This window comes from Macrobrachium rosenbergii, chromosome 3 (assembly GCF_040412425.1).
Source record: "Macrobrachium rosenbergii isolate ZJJX-2024 chromosome 3, ASM4041242v1, whole genome shotgun sequence".
NCBI classification, from domain to species: Eukaryota; Metazoa; Arthropoda; class Malacostraca; order Decapoda; family Palaemonidae; genus Macrobrachium; species Macrobrachium rosenbergii.
The window spans coordinates 3,937,501-3,955,373 of record NC_089743.1 but is presented as its reverse complement, the minus strand read 5'-3'; the positions used below and the strand labels follow the sequence as shown (position 1 = coordinate 3,955,373).

General features: G+C 36.6%; 1 protein-coding gene across 1 annotated transcript in view; it reads right to left on the bottom strand.

The window, feature by feature from the left end:
* Positions 1–17,873, bottom strand: part of LOC136852026 (uncharacterized) — a 180,310-nt gene that overhangs the window by 133,548 nt on the left and 28,889 nt on the right. Inside the window, exon 3 of the mRNA XM_067126503.1 lies at positions 6,689–6,817. Within this exon, the coding sequence (XP_066982604.1) occupies positions 6,689–6,817 (129 nt within the window). The remainder of the gene's footprint in view (positions 1–6,688; positions 6,818–17,873) is intronic.

The window sequence follows — 17,873 nt, the reverse complement described above, 5'->3', positions numbered from 1 at the left end:
CAAGGCTGGGCAGCAAGTTTGCCTGCCATACAAACTCAGCACCAACCTAGCAACTTATCACTATCCTAGAAAGTTAAATACTAAGTAGTGATGTGGACAAGTTTTGCAATACACACACACACACACACACACACACATATATATATATATATATTAATATATATATATATATATATATATATATATATATATATATATATATATTAATATATAATATATATATATATATATATATAATATATATATATATATATATATATATATATATATATATATATATATATATATATATATATATATATATATATATATATACAAGCAGTCCCCGGTTTATGATGGGTCCGGCTTACGACGTTCCGAGGTTACGACACTTTTCAGATATATTCATCAGGGTTCACGACACGTCGTACGCCGATCCGATGGAAGAAATATGGCTCCAAAACGGCAGAATAATAAAAATTTGGAGGTTTTTTGATGAAAAACTCAATAAATAAAAATGCAGTTTACATCATTTTCAATACATCCAGAGAATTAAAAGTAAGGTTTTCTTAAGATTTTTGATGATTTTTCGGTTTATGACGATTTTTGGCTTACGATGCAGCGTAAGAACGGAACCCCGTCGTAAACCAGTGACTGCCTGTACATATATATATATATATATATATATATATATATATATATATATATATATATATATATATATATATATAAATATATATATGTATACAGTATAGTGAAATAATGAACACATGGCCATGTTTTTCACAGAAATAAATTTGACTCACATTGGTAATGAACACCAGATTTTTGAGTGACAGACCAGGGTGATACCAGTTGTCCTACTATGGTCACACTGGAAGTTGGAAAGTAAGTACTTCTGTGCCTGAGGATTTTCCCAGGTAGGCTTTGCCTAACACACCAGCAAATTTTACCCAGTTTTCCATCACATTCACGGTGAAGAGGTAATTTAAATGAAATGGTACCAGTTAACTCAATGATGGGTCGGGAAGTTGGGTAAAATTTGTTGGTAGTTAGGGAAGCCTGCTGAGAAGAACCTCAGGTATAAAAGTACTTAGGTTCCAATTATTTTTAAGACCTGATAGGAGGTCAATTGGTATCACTTGGCGTGTCACTCAGGAGACTGGGGTTTGTTCCTGATGTCAGGAATAAATTTATATATATATATATGCATAAATAATGTATAATATATATATATATGCTTAAATATATATATATATATATAATATATATATATATATATATATATATATATATATATATATATATATATATATATATATATACCAATGAAATTACTCAATGCATTTCAGTGTTATGCTGGAGCATTCACACATGTACATACATACAGTACATTCATATTATATATATATATATATATATATATATATATATATATATATATATATATATATATATATATATATATATATATATATATATATATATATATATATATATATATATATATATATATATATATATATATATACATATGTATAAATATATACATATGCATATGTATATTATAATATATTATGTATATTATATATATAATATATATATTATAATGATATGTCTTATGGTATGCATGTATTCTATAAATGTAATATGTTTTCTGTATTTTTGATGTGTTATTTTTTATATTTCTTATGTATTGTGAAATATAACGGGTGATTTTGTAGTATGTGTGTTTTTGTGCAATGCTTATATATGTTTTCTTTTGTGTTTGTCATATATTGACTGTAATAACTGTGAAAATAGTGTTTATGGGAGACGCTAAATCTCAGGTTCTACAAAAAGGGTTGGCTGTGATAAGATAAGATGTGTCTTCCTGTAGGCTTGTTTGTTCAGGTGGACAGGATGTGGGTATGGATAGAGATCCTAGAAGACACTTATGTTATCAGTTAAAAGGGAGATGGGTTGACAGGTTTGATACCCATAGCCAGTTCAGAGGCCTGTGTGTTTACACAAGTGTTAAGGCAGGAAGTTTCCTGCCTCAATAATTCAGATAAGGGTACAGGTCTATGTCGCTTTTTGAGCCAGAGAACAAATTATCTGTTTATTCCTATAAGAAAGAAATTCTGTTTACTGTATTCTATTGTAGAGAAAGAAACTCAGTTTATTCCTGTTTCTTCCAGAGTGACCACTTTCTTCAAATGCCTAACTAGCAACCCAAGATTAACCTCATGGAAGATTTTTGGTAGAATATCAGTTACTCCAGACTGAGTCTCTTTAGAGGCTGGTCTCTCTCTCTCTCTCATTCCCTCTTCATATAAAGAGTGTAAAGTTGTGGTCACTCTCCCAAACATATAAGCTTTGTGAACTGCTAATAATATTTAATGCTCCCTTGGTAGAATCTGATATAAAAGAGAATATATTGTAACAGGCCTGAGGTACAAGTGTTTTACTGAGGAAAAAGGAATTGTGTAATGGTGTGCAGAGACTTGTATAAGGTAAGGTGGTGTTTACTTATTTTTTTTTTTACCATGGTAAAAAGGTGAATGTGATCTTTTTTAAAAAAGGTGAATGTGATCTTTTAGAAAGGTGGATGTAATCTTTTTAAAAAGGTAGATATAGTCCTTAAACAGATTCTGCCTTAGTGAAATTATTGTTGATAAACTTTTTGCATTTTTACATGTTCTTGTCTTTACATTTCTTTTATGTGTTCTTGTGCTTATAATTTCAGTGTTACCCAAGATTTTGTGTCGGTGATTTAACACTGATTTAGTTAGTACTTATATATGTGTTGATACTTTAACATTGAATACTTATGTTGATTTCATTTCTTAAGATTTCTTTTTCAAATTTGGAGTAAATCTTAAGTTTGAATTTTGTTTGGTTAACGTAAATTGATAAATGTAAAGTTTTGTGAATTAATCTTGTTTAAGAATTAATTAAATCTTACGTTGTTTTCAACTAACAGTAAATTTTTTGAGATTGTGGACTCTACTTAAAACTTTTGGACTTAGAAATGTATTTTTGTATTTAAAGTTTTAAAAGCAGTGTTTCATTCTGACCACCAGTGAATATGGTTATTTATTATGTATGTACAAGGTAAGTGATAAACATGTTCTGTTCTCCTTCGTGTTTTTTGAAGTGAATTAGGACCAGGGAAACAATCATAGTTGTTTGATGGAGTGATGCCCTTTCCCCTCTAGTATATCTACTGCTTAATAGTTATTACCTCACTCGTAACTTGATAAACTTAGATTGATTTTTGAAGTGATAAGCAAGTTTTAAGGGATCACTGTTACCTTTAGAGTGTTCAGTCGTAATATTGTTGTTATGAGGTTTCAGGTATCTGGCTGAAGTGAGGTAAATTTTGGGATTTAATAGTTGTGTAATAACCAGGTACTTGATCACTTCGTGACAATATATTTGGTGCCCAGAGCTGGGAGGACAAAACAGAATATCACTCTGATTTATGGTTTATACTGGTGGTGTCAGGGGTATATTTTGATTGAGTGACCACATAGTTGTTTTGAATTGTACTGCACAAAGTTTAGTTGAGTAAACTAGAGAAAATGGCTCTGTTTGAAGTTCAGGAATTTTTAGGCACTCCATCCATCAGAAAGTTATCTGAATCTCACCTAACTAAGGCACAGTGGACTGTCTCAGCAGTGACATGTGGGGGTAATGTAACCAGTGGTATGATTGAGGCACAAATCAAATGTATAGCAATTCACGCATTGATAAACCCTGGTAAAGTAGATAGAGAGTTAAATGAGGCATATGAATTGTTGAATGCAGCTGAGATGGAATTTACATATAAGCAGGGGCAAGAGAATGAGAACAGTGATGCAGAGGCAGAGCTTAGATGTTTAGAAACAGAAGAAAACTTGTGTAGACTGAAGGTGCTAGAATCAGAAGAAAAGTTACTTAGGCTGCAGATGCAGGCTGATAGAGAAAAACATGAAAGGGAGTTGGAGTTAATCAGAGCTTGATCCACATTACCTGTAAACCCATATAACTATATTCAAGGTAACACAGACCCTGTGTTTGATGTAGTAAGAGTGCAGAAGTTAATTCCAGATGAGTTTTTTGAGCACTTTGAAAAAGTGGCTACAGGTATGGGATGGCCAGAGGATAAATGGTCAGTCTTGTTACAGAGTGTTCTCATTGGTAAAGGAAGAAGTGCATATTTAGCATTATCAGCTGATCAGTGTAAAGAATACAGTGTACTGAAACACAATGTATTACAAGTTTAGCAGATGACCCCTGAATATTACAATGAGAGATTCAGATCTTTGAAGAAGGATGACAAGATTATGCCTATAAAGTAAGAAGATGGTTGGAGGCCGCTAAAGTTAAGTCTATGGACGAACTTGAGGAGTTAGTAAGTCTTAGAGCAATATCTGAGAGGAATTCCTGAACACATAAGAGCTTATTTAAGAGAGAGAGAGAGAGGTTAAGAAACTTGACAAAGCTGCTACACTGAGTGAGGATTATAATATCAGTAGCAGAAAGAATTATAATGTCAAGTACCAGAACCAACAACTCACAAGTTATAGGTCTCAGTCGAATTTTAAGAACATTGATGGGAGAAACCCTTCTGGTGGCTATACCAGTACAAAGCCAGAATATACCCTCACCTTCCAGTTTCTCAAGATGCAGAATACTAATGTTGTTTGCTACAAGTGTGGAAGAGTAAGACACTACAGTTGAGACTGTTATAAGACGCAACAGCAGACCAAGCCAGTTGGACAAGTGGTAAAGGGTAACCAGGTAAAACCAACTACGAGGAATAGTGTGGGAAACAATGAGACTGGACAAGCAGAGTGTTTAGCAGCCAGTGGAAATGTAACTTCAAGCAGTGAGTGGCTGAACAGTGTGGAGGCTATTAAGCCATACATTTATGAAGGTATGCTGACAACTCCCTCCTTGAGTGTGCAGGTACCAGTCAAGATATTACGTGATACAGGAAGTAACCATTGTGTGGTAGTTCTTGATGCTCACCCACAGCTGGAGAAGAATCTCACCAGAGATTCAGTTATTCTGAAGGGTATAGGAGGAGAGGAAGTAACTCCTACATGCCGCTTGCATTTGTCCTGTGAATTGGTGACAGAAGTATTGATTTTCCTGTAAAGGACTCACTAGCTGTTGAAGGTGTGCATGTTTTACTGGGTAATGGAAGTTGTTGGTATAACCTTCGTTCCTTGTCCTATAGTGACAGACAAACCGTTGAGGATTAGTCCTACTGTAGAAATAGAGAAGAAAAATCCCACCTGCCTCCAAGTTGTGTAACTACCAGGAGTATGAAGAGAACTACTCATGGAAGTTAAGTAATGAGGACTTACTTGTATCAGAAGGATCAAGTGAAGGATCTCTGAGCTTAAAAGAGCTGTTCCGGGAAAATGAAAATTCCCCTAGTGTTAATAATGAAGAAAGTATCCAAGAAGAAGATCCTGTTGTTATTGAAGAGACTCAGCATAGTCAAAGTGTTCTTGAAGATAGTAGTGAAACTACAGTAGCAGAGTTGACGGATATTGAGAGTTCAACCCTTGAAGTTGGTCAAGTGACTAGAAAGAAGCTAACAGAACTGTAGAAGAAGGATACAACGTTGGCAGATTTGTTTTTTTGAGTTGTTGATCAAGAAGAGATGCAGCAAACTCCAACCTGTAATTACCTAAAAGAAGGATTGCTAATGAGGAAGCATCGACCTGCAGATACTCTAGGAAATGGTGAATGGGGGGAATATCATCAAATTTTGAATCCATATCCGCTGAGAAAACAAGTAGTAGCAGTATCACACGAGTCTGGACATATGGGAATCAGGAAGACTGTTGAGAAGATTAATAAATATTTTTTCTGGCCTGGACTTCACAAGAATGTTAGCAGATCTCCTCTATTAAAGTGTTTCATAATTTTATAAAATGTGAATTTTGTAGACTTATTTATATCAATCTCAGAAACATTTAATGTAAAGCAAGATAACTCAGAATACATGAACATGTCAAATCCCCTATGAGACTTAATTTTACCAAAAACTTAGGTTACCAGAGAGATAAATACTGATCTTTTTCCTCTAGACACTAATCCTCATAAATTTAAATTAGAGACTTTTACGGTTAAGAATGTCTTTAAATCATCTTCCGTTAACAGGATTTAAAACCTTAAAAGAACCTTCTTGCATTTTCTGAAACATGCTAATGCAATTAGGCAACTTACAATACTTATGTGAATAGATATATGAGATACATGAAGGAACAACAAATTGTGATATATGAGATACATGAAGGAACAACAAATTGTAAAAATTCAGTACATAAATTAACACTGTGTTTAAACCAAGGTCTTGTTGCATTATATCCACCGGAACTATCTTGGCAAAAGATCAAACTGGCACAGATGACCATAGCTGTCGCCCGCCAGAGTATATATTCAATTTAACAGAGCGTTTGTATTCTTGGAGCCATTTGCATTAGTATTATTTTAGGCCGGCCAGAACTATTAAGAAGTCCTACAATTCCACCAACCCACTTCTTTCACTAAGATATCGTAACAAAAAAAGTAAAAAAAAAAACAAAAAAAAAAATGAACGAGCAAAATACGTCCGTATAAACAAGACTTCACTAAGTTCAAGACATACAATATAAACGAACCAGAAAATGGAACATTAGGAAATAAAAAGTAAAATATGCAGGAGACGTATCACGTCTATACTTACGTGTTCGGGAGTGACGTAGTCGTGGATAGTCATGTCGCCTATGCCAAAGAGGGCTTCCCCTTCGGAGTCTAAAACAGCACAATATGTCGCTGTGGCGGCGCCCTCCAGGCGGGCCAGTCCCCTGCAGTCCTTTGGGAGGAGAATTAGTTTAATAATAAAGAAAAGAAAGTTTCAAAATTTTCATCGAATTTCACAGACAGTAAGTAAGATATGATTATACTTTTTTGTGGGTTATTTTCACTCACACCTGTAAGTATATTATACACTCATACACATATATACCATTATATATGTGTATGCACATACACACATTATATATATAAAGTTTTTGTGCAAGGAGTTCATTCATGATATACCCATTAAAGTATGAATGTGTCAGCAACACACACACACGCACATATATCTATATGTGTGTGTGTGTGTGTGTGTTACGTGATGTTGACTCATATCTATATGTGTGTGTGTGTGTGTGTGTTACGTGATGTTGACTCCCAAGTAAGGAGGATTATTGGTTTCGTTACAGTGGTTGGACTAGAAGACTATTTTGGCACATGAAGAAATTTAGAGGAAATATCTTGACCTTTTACAACCTGGGTTTTATTTATGTATTCAGGCTGTACTTCCCATGATTTAGTCATTCGAGTTTAATCAACTTTGACAATCAATGTAATACTAAGGGTTTCACTACTTCCTAGACCTAATGAATCTTACAGACAATTCAACTGTGTCGCTCTTAGTAAAGCTTGTCATGAGTGTCTACTTAGATTCTTCGTTAATTCAGTATTAAAAGTGGGATACTTTGAGAGAATTAATATTCTTTCTAGCAATAAAATCTCTAGCTCCAAGGATTAGGATTAATTCATAAAAGCAAGGATTGTTTCACGATCCACCAACGGCTTTAATAATATCACAGGATATTATACTTAAAAATGTATTCACAAATTTTAACATTGTAACAGAAAAATGATGTCACAATGATAACAATTTAATAAGTAAAAAATGCGCCCAGGTTTCTTCGGCGCAATCAAGTTTTCTGTACAGTGTATAATGCTGTAAGAAACTCTCAACCACAAGCCATGAAACTCTCAGCCGTGGCCCATGAAACCTTTCAGCCAACTTTAACCTTGCCAAAACGATCATGGCTAACTTTAATTAAAACTACCGAGGCTAGAGGGCTGCAATTTGGTATGTTTGACGACTGGAGGGTGGATGATCAACATACCAATTTGCAGCCCTCTAGCCTCAGTAGCTTTTAAGATCTGAGGGCGGACAGAAAAAGTGCGGACGGACAGACAAATAGCCATCTCAGTAGTTTTCTTTTACAGAAAACTAAAATGACGCAAAATGGAAAAATAGAAGAAAATGATACATAAAATAACTAGACAGTGGAAATATATAAAACATAACATTTATTCTCACACTACTGTATATTGCATGTACAATACACAAAACTAAATTAGAACACAGCACATTGACAAACGGTAAGACTGGAACAATGGATTTTACTCTGTCACAGAATGACTGAATGCAGTCCTAGAATAATTTCATTTCAGAGAGTAAAATTGACAACAAGGGTGACTACAGGTTGCCATATCAGCTTATATTTCTATCTCTTTCTTTCTAATGGAGAATAAGACAGGCTGCAGCTCTTTGCAAGCACTGTGCATCACACGACTGCGATGATTTTACGGTACGGAGCAAGATGCAATGTCGTATATTAAGAGTGAAGTAACAAGAACAGTTATGTTAACTACAAGAGAACTTTATATTACCTTTTACACAAGGGAAGGAACTCGAAATGACAGACTTCAGCGTGATTATGCTGCTCAACACTATAAAGTCACAATCTTGCTTGCAATAATTAAGTACAATTTACGTTAGTTCCTCGCTGGGTGAGGCGGGTTCCCTTCTCAGCTACCACTCTGTTGGTCGCGAGTTCGAATCTCCGACCGCCCGCCAGTGAAGAACAAGAGGAATTTGTTTCTGGTGATAGAAATTCATTTCTCGCTATAATGAAGTTCGGATTCCACAATAAGCTGTAGGTCCCGTTGCTAGGTAACCAATTGGTTCTTAGCCACGTAAAAGTAAATCTAATCCTTCGGGTCAGCCCTAGGAGAGCTGTTAATCAGCTCAGTGGTCTGGTTAAACTAACATATACTTCTTCTTACAGTGACACAGCAACACACGACTTAACAATAGGAAATCAATTCCTAGTATGACTTTGCGTCCAGATAAGTTTGCTCATCTCGGTGATAATAAACTCATTATGATTCAGTTTTAGTGAAAGTGCGTCGGTGTCCTGAGTCGATTAAGTGGACTAGGGATAACAAAACGGAAAGTAGTACTAAGTTGCAAAAACAACACGTACTTTGACGCACTTTTCCGTCATTGTCAGAGCTAAAGTTAAGTATATCTTAGTTTAACCAGACCACTGAGCTGATTAACAGCTCTCCTAGGGCTGGCCCGAAGGATTGGATTTATTTTACGTGGCTAAGAACCAACTGGTTACCTAGCAACGGGACCTACAGCTTATTGTGGAATCCGAACCACATTATAACGAGAAATGAATTTCTATCACCAGAAATAAATTCCTCTAATTCTTCATTGGCCGGTCGGATTGTCTGCGCTAATGCGGATATATAATCTTAAGACAGACATTTTCATAGTTTATTCTTGAAAGTTTTAGTTTCAAACAATACGCAAAAATTCTACTGTTCGATAAGAATTTTTTTTTATTATTTCCCTCCCACCTATCCATACATTCAGATTAATAATCCCTTAAAAAAATAGAAAGCAATGAGATTCTTTCAAAGCCATATGCACGGAGGTCTCCTCGCCAGAACCTGAACCTTTTATTTCGTCGAACATTGCCATTCAGGAAAAAATATCTCCCGAGACAAAGGCGAATTTACGATCGCTCCTCCAGCGACGTGACGGCCGCGCGTCGTCATCACATCGTGAGAAAGGTGTCCTGTTTTACATATCTTCATGCATCAGAATTAAGCCTGGAACTTTTCTGACCGACTGAGACATCTGGGAATTTTCGTGTCAGCACTGTATGCGTGTTTTGCATAAAAATGTGATATTCATCTTATTACAGAATCACGCAGAGGCGTTTTAACATTCGCTGCGAATGATTTGCTGTGTAAGTCGTATCTTCCATTATATATATATATATATATATATATATATATATATATATATATATATATATATATATATATATATATATATATATATATATATATATATATATTCAGTTTCCCTTAAGAAAGAGTGACCCCAGAAAAAGAAAAGACAATGATCACTGCCGTATTCACAATAAAACTGTTAATCGAATATGAACCCAACGTGCAGAAAACTTCCGAGAACACTGGCAGTTTCGTAGACTCGGACAGAGGGCTCACTTGCAGTGTATCAAATACCCTAACATAGTGCCATACACCTTTATCTTGCGCGTACTCTCTGTTTCCTAGATGCTGAGGCCCCTTCATTCAACACCTCCTCCACTCCATCTAGCCATTCCTTACCAAGTCTTTCGCTCTCTTCTCTCCTTTCTCCGATTCATTCCTTAACATGAACTAACCTTTTCACGACTCCAGCAGTCTCCATATTTCTTTCTCTCAACACCTCTTAAACCTCGAGTACTACGTAAACAATTAATCTCAAAAACTTTCACACTACTTTCATTAGCTTTATACATCCACTTTTCTCTTCCACAGAGGAGAATTGAATCGACAATCCTTTCACACATTTCAACCTTGGGTCCCATAGAAACTCCAATTTCGTTAAAATCTTTTGCAAACATCTTACTGCGTCTTTTTGCCTCACCAACTCTATGACTCAACCTTCCTTCATCCAAACATCAACCGAAATAATCACTCCCAAATACTAATAAGAATCTACTGCTTCCGTTATCTGACCGGTCCACAGCAAAATATACCGCTCCATCATGCTGGTCATACATCCTTAAAATCTTTTGAAACTTTAGTTTTAATTAACACTAGTTGACTACAAATATAGATAAATAAATAAATATGCATGCATACATATATATATATATATATATATATATATATATATATATATATATATATATATATATATATATATATATATAAATATATATATATATATATATATATATATATATATATTAAATATATATATATATATATATATATATATATATATATATATATATATATATATATATATATATATATATATATATATCTCAGGGATGTATAACCAGCATGATGGAGTGGTATATTTTGATGCAGACCGGTCAGATAACGGAAGCAGTAGAGTCTTATTAGTATTTGGGAGTGACTATTTCGGATGATGTTTAGATGAAGGAAGGTTGTCATAGAGTTGGTGAGGCAAAAGACTCGGTAAGATGTTTGCAAAAGGTTTTGACGAAATTGGAGTTTCTATGGGACCCAAGGTCGAAATGTGTGAAAGGATTTCGATTCAATTCTCCTCTGTACAGTATGTACAGTATGTATGTATATATATATATATATATATATATATATATATATATATATATATATATATATATATATATATATATATATATATATATATATATATATAAATATATGTTATATATATAAATATAATATATATTAAAATATTTATATAATTTATATTAAATATATATATCATATATATTAAATATATATATATATATATATATATATATATATATATATATATATATATATATATATATATATATATATATATATATATATATATGTTAAACAGAGAGAGTATTCATAGGACTATTCAAAAAAACTATGCATGAAAAAAGCATAAAACCGAGTGAACCTGTAGAAGGTGGCTCACAGAGAGAGAGAGAGAGAGAGAGAGAGAGAGAGAGAGAGAGAGAGAGAGAGAGAGAGAGAGAGAGAGTATTAGTGTTGATCAAGCATAAAAAGACCAAAACAAAAGGTTAATGGCTTTCTCAACGGATTTTTTGTTGCCGGTCGGTAACAAGCAAAGTCATCATTTTAGAGCTTAAGGCAAGGGCGATAAAAATGATAAATTACCAAAACATTTTCGTTGCTGCTCAGGTGCGGCAAAGTGAATAATGAAAACGATGAATAAAGAAGACTGTGAATAAAGGAAATGGTGAAATGAACAGTGAATAATGAAGCAGGGAGAGAGAGTGAATAAAGTCTTAGCCTACACACCTCGAACCATGACGTCACAGTCGACACCAGAAACAAACACCATATAAGGGAGAGGGAAGAAATATAGAGACAGACAGGGTTGCAATTACTGTCAAAAGTAAGAGCAGACGGTATGCGTGGAGTGTGATGGTGTTGCCCATGTCGCGGTAACTGAACTTAGAATTTTTACAAGCTCTCTCTAGAACTTTGTTTTTTTAAGTCCAAGTTTGGACTTAAGAGTATATCAGTAGTCCAGTCCAGTCAACTTCCCAAAATGCAGCAATTAACCCAGGTGGAACATTTATATTTGCAAATGGATAATAAAGAAATACCCTTAGACGTTTTTGGTATTAAGAACCCCAAGAATATTCATCTTCAACTGTTCTCCTAAGATGGATGCCAGATGCCTCCAGACTATGCTACCTTAGATTAGGTCAGAAGTAGCCTAGAAAAGTGGTGCCAGCTTAAATGGGATATGCAAGAAAGAATTATTGTGCAGTGCTTTCCATCGAATTCACTCCACTCCCGCCATACTGTCAAAACAATAACGATAACATACAACTCTACAAGAAAAGAGAGAGAGAGATTTTCATCGATTCTACACACTATAGACATTCATCATAATTTCAGTGAAGCGTATTGAAGAAAGAAGATAACTTGGGGAAAGAAGAATCAGTGAATGGTGTTGACGAAAGAAAAACAGAGGAAGAAGAAACCAGTCAAGAAGAAGAGCACAGAAGAATAACTTGAAGAAGAAGACAAAGCAAAACGAACAACCAAAGACGTCATCTCTGACAAGGCAAACGTGAAGAGAAGTCTACGCAGTTGATGTCACTTCAATTCGAAACGGCAAAAAGTAAGAAAAGATTTCCTAGTGCACACACATATACACCAAGTTCTTGAAAGCTGAGATTCTAAAACTGATTTAATTTGAAATACAAATCTTCCACTTAAATTAAATAGACACAATTAACTTTGGCAAAACTTTTTTTCATCTTTCTTTACTACTGTAATCATTACTAACCATTTTACCAGACATTATTCATCTATAATATTGGTATTTACTAACTTGTATCTTATTTTATTCTATTTTATTTCTCATTAATTGAGAGCTGTTTAGAATTTTAAGATTTTATTTTTAGTGTTTGACTTTATTTTTTGAGGGTATATTTCTTCCAGCATTTATGTTGTTGATTGATCCCATTGTGTTTAGTGTTTTTAAGAACTGAAATTAAGTTAAGGTTAGTTGCCACTGAGTAGTCAATGCCTAAGAAGTTTTCTATATTTAAAAAGTAAAACCTAATCTCACAAGAAGCCAAATATGTCAACTTAAAATGTTAACCTCTCCAATACCCCATACACATCAACTACAGTTACCCATAAAATACACGTGAATAACCACAAAATTAAATTTTTGGGAAGGAAAAGAGAACATGATGCCTGCTACTTAGAAAATTGGATTGAACAGTTAGAAACTCACTTAAATAACATGACCAGAAAGGACACTGAGAAACTGAATGAAGCCAAAAGTTGCCTTGGTCAGTCGACAGCAGATATAGGAGGTTATGTTCATTCTGACGCCTATAGGAGAATTAAGAATTGGGAAGAATTAAAGCAATATTTGGGGAAAATATATTCCACTGTAGGCGAAACTGATCCTGTTATCATCCTAGCAAAGATAGTTCAAGGTTGAGATTGGATAAAAGAAATCACCTCAGAATGGGTCACCAGTTATCTTGGTAGTCCGTAGTGGTCTGACGACGACGAATCTGTGCATTCAGTGATGTCAACTTCTGTGGCTCTGCAACCCGAAGCTGGAGGCACACAGGCCGTATCGCTGGGGGTACTGCTCTGTGATGCCTGTCTCTTGCATCGGAGCGATGGCGTCTCAGAACCTCTTCAAATGCGGCAGTTGCTGTTCGGGTGAGGGATTTCCACAGGGTTCTGTCTTTTTCTGAGTCTTCAGGTCACGAGGTTCGATGCTGCATTACCTAAGGTTGTTCTTTAAGGTGTCTTTGAACCTTAGTCTTGGTTTTCCTTGTTTGCGTGTCTCCTCTTTCAGCTGGCCAAACATGAGTTGCCTGGGGATGCAGCTGTCATCCATTCTGATGATGTGGCCTGTCCAGCGAAGTTGGGCCTTCAGGAGCACTGATTCGATATTAGACGAATCAGATCTGTCCAGCACTTCCAGATTTGTAACTTTGTCCTGCCAGCAGATGCCCATAATAGAGCACCGTGATCTTGTATGGAATTATTTGAGCTTCTTGATGTGACTTTGGTATAGGGCCCATGTTTTGCACCCATTCAGGAGTGAAGAGAGGACCACAGCTTCATAGATGTTCAGTTTTGTTGATTGTTTGATGCCTTTCTGCTGCAGGACCTTCAGTCTCAGTGTTCCGAGAGCTTGGTTGGCTTTTAGGATTCTGGAGGCAATTTTCTTGTCCAGAGATCCATCTGCAGAGATTGCACTGCCCAGGCACCTGAAGGTCTCCAGACACTTTAGTGTGTTGCCATTGATGGTGATGGCAGGTTGTGGTCTGCTTGTGTTTGGGGCTGCCTGGACCAATACCTTTGTTTTTCCAAGGCTGATTGTTAGCCCGAATAGCCCGGATGCCTCTGTGAAGCGGTCTACAATGGTCTGCAGGTGATTCTCCTTGTGTGCCATAAGGACACAGTCATCAGCAAAAAGGGCTTCAAGGATGAGCTTCTCAGGGGTCTTTCTTTTGGTGGACAGGTGGCGGAGGTCAAAGACTGAGTAGTCTGAACTGTATGTGATGTACACGCCCAGGTCGAGGTCCTTCACCACGTGGTAGAACCTGCATGAAGAACAAGTTGAATAGTGTGGGCACTAGAACACAGCCCTGCTTAACTCCATTTGAAACCTGAAAGGTGTTTGTGACATCACTGTCAGAAAGGACCTGTCCGGTCATGTTCTCATGGAGAAGTCGTATCAGAGTAGTGAGCTTAGGGGGCATCCCAGCTTTGAGAGTATGGACCAAAGAGCATTCCTGTTGACAGTGTCGAACGCTTTGGTGAGGTCTATGAACACTGCATATAGGTCCATCTGCTGCTCAATGCATTTTTCCTGGATCTGACATACCGTAAAGACCATGTCAATGGTACTGCGTCCTGGGTGAAAGCCACACTGGGCTTCAGGCAGGGGACTTTCCAAGATGCTGATCAGTCTATTGAGGAGGATGCGGGCAAGGATCTTCCCGGGGACGGAGAGTAGTGAAATTCCTCTGTAGTTACCAGTCTGATATATGGACCCTTTGTTCTTGAAGAGTGCTGCTATGGTTGCATCTCTAAGGTCTGCGGGCATGTCTCCTGTCTCCCAAATGGTTGAGAGTGCATTATGGAATGTGTCTGCAACTAAGGTTACAAGGGATTTGAACACCTAAGCAGGGATCCCATCTTTCCCTAGTGCTTTGCCGCATTTCATTTGTTTTATGGCAGTCTTGACTGCTTCCTCGATAGGAGGGAGGTCGAGGTCGCCTTGCGTAGGTTTCTGAGGTATCTGTTGTACGGCAGTTTTGTTGACTGTGGAAAGCAGGTTGAGCAGTTGACTAAAGTGCTCCTACCACCTGGCACTAATTCCCTCCATGTCCCTGATAGTGGTGGAGCCGTCAGTAGAGCGCAGAGAGGCTGTTCCCCCCATGGAAGGGCCACAGATTGTCTTGATGGCGCAAAACAGCATTTCTGATTTGTTGGTATCCATATAGTGTTGTGATTCCTCAGCTTTCTTTTCCCACCATCGATCATGCATAGCGTGGCGCTCCCTCTGGGCTCTGGCCTGACAGTCTTTGAATCTGTCACGACACGCTGAGCAACTGGGGTGGTTTTGCCAGTCTTTGAAGGCCTTTCTCTTTCTGTCCAGCAGGGTTTGTATGGCTTCATCACTTTCATCAAACTAGTCTTGGTGGACCCCTCTTTTTGGACCAAGCATGGTCCTGGCAGTTTCTGTGGTCATTCCTTGAACTGATTCCACTTCTCTTCTGGACCGCCAGATAGGGGTCCAAAGGTCTTGAATTTCTTATCCAGGTTGGTTTGGAACTCCCACTGATAGCTGGGTGACAGGAGTCTTGCTGTGTTGAAGGCTACTCTAATGGTTTTCGGATGCTTGCAGTGGTGGGGGACTATGTGAATGTTAAACTTAGCTCAAACAAGCCTGTGGTCTGTCCAGCAATCTGCACCCCGCATCAGCCTGGTGATGAGAAAGTCACTGCGGTTGTGTCAAGCTAGTGATGACGTAATCTGTGTGATGCCAATGTATGGTTCAGGGGTGCATCCATGTGGCCTTGTACTTGTTATCCAGTCTGAACGTTGTGTTAGTTATGAGTAGGTCACGCTCAGCATGCTTACTCAGCAATGGAAGGCCATTGCTCTTCATCTTGCCAACACCGTGCTTCCCTATCACTCCTCTCCATTGCTCATTGTCTTTGCCAACTCTAGTGTTTAAATTGCCCAATAGGGTGGGCTTAAATAACATGACCAGAAAGGACATTGCAGAATTAAATGAAGCCAAAAGTTACCTTGATCTGTCAACAGCAGATATAGGTTATGTTCATTCTGATGCCTATAGAAGAATTAAAGCAATATTTGAGGAAAATATATTCCACTGTAGGCGAAAATGATCCTGTTATCAGCCTAGCAAAGATAGTTCAAGGTTGGAGAGTGGATAAAAGTAACCTCAGAATGGGTCCCCAGTTATATAACTATTTAAATGAATGGGTCATTTAGTTTCAAACACTCTATGGACATCAGCACTAGGAAATGAACAGGTAATAACAGTTGACAATTGTAAAAACTTGTTAAGGTTATCCTTGTTGTTGGGAAGTTTACCATCAAAAGTTATTGAAAAGATGAGCCATGTTTGGAAGTTAAAAGATGATGTTATTGAAACTGAAAATGAAATAAAAGAAAATCTTAGGTAGAAATCCTGAAGGGAATTATCTATACAGACCCTTAGTCCCCAAAGGACAAAACAAAAAAAGGGCGTAACAGAGTAAGAATATAGGTAACTCATCTCCAGGAAAATCTTCAACATTCATATGTTATAACTGCCAGAAAAGGGGCCATTAAGTAAGTGATTGCCATGGACCAGCTTACTGCTCATATCATAAGAGGACAGGACAAAGTGTTCAGTAGGAGTAGGCCTAGACATTGATCTCAATATCAAGGTAGAGGTAGAGATCATAGTCAGTCTCCACAAGCTAGGAGGAACAGGGATCAAAATACTAACCAAGTTGCAAACTTAAGTACCAAAAGGATCAAGCAATAGCAAATGATTCAATGGTAAATTTTTACCCCACTGGTATTATGGACATTCCTTCATAATAGAGGAAAAAGACCGGAACGCCAGACTTAGCCAAGTCACGAATGTTAGTAAAATTAATATAGGGATGAATCTAGTTATAGACCTGTATTCCTAACATATGTTGGTTTAGAGAAGCCTATTGCTGTATTCTTTGATATGGGTGGCCCCAAAAACATATTCTCTAAAAAGGTATATCAGGCATATTTTTCCCACTTAGATCTGATCCCAGTAGCAGACTGTAGAATCACAGACATTCACTCTAATGGAATCAAGATGGTAGGACAAATTGATTTCCCTTTTAAATTAAGAAGAGTTTCCTTAAGAAGGTTCTAGTAGTAAGAGGAATACATTTAGCATTTGCACATTTGTTAATTGGTTATCAAACTATGGCTAAACAAAGGATCACCATTGATGCACCTGGAGAGCAATTAGTGATTAAAAGAGGTTATAAGACATCTAGAATACTTCTAAGTAAAATAATTAGAAGAAAACAGACTCAACAAAACTCATTGCTGAAAAGCATTCTAAAGAAGGGAAATACAGAGGAAAAGTATTACATATGCAACCATGAGTTCTCAACAAATCAGTGGCAACTTAGAATCTAACCAAGGAACTTACATGAATTAGAAAGAGATTTAAGACTTAAACCTGGAGAAAGCACTTGGATAGAGTGTACAGTAAGTCCAGT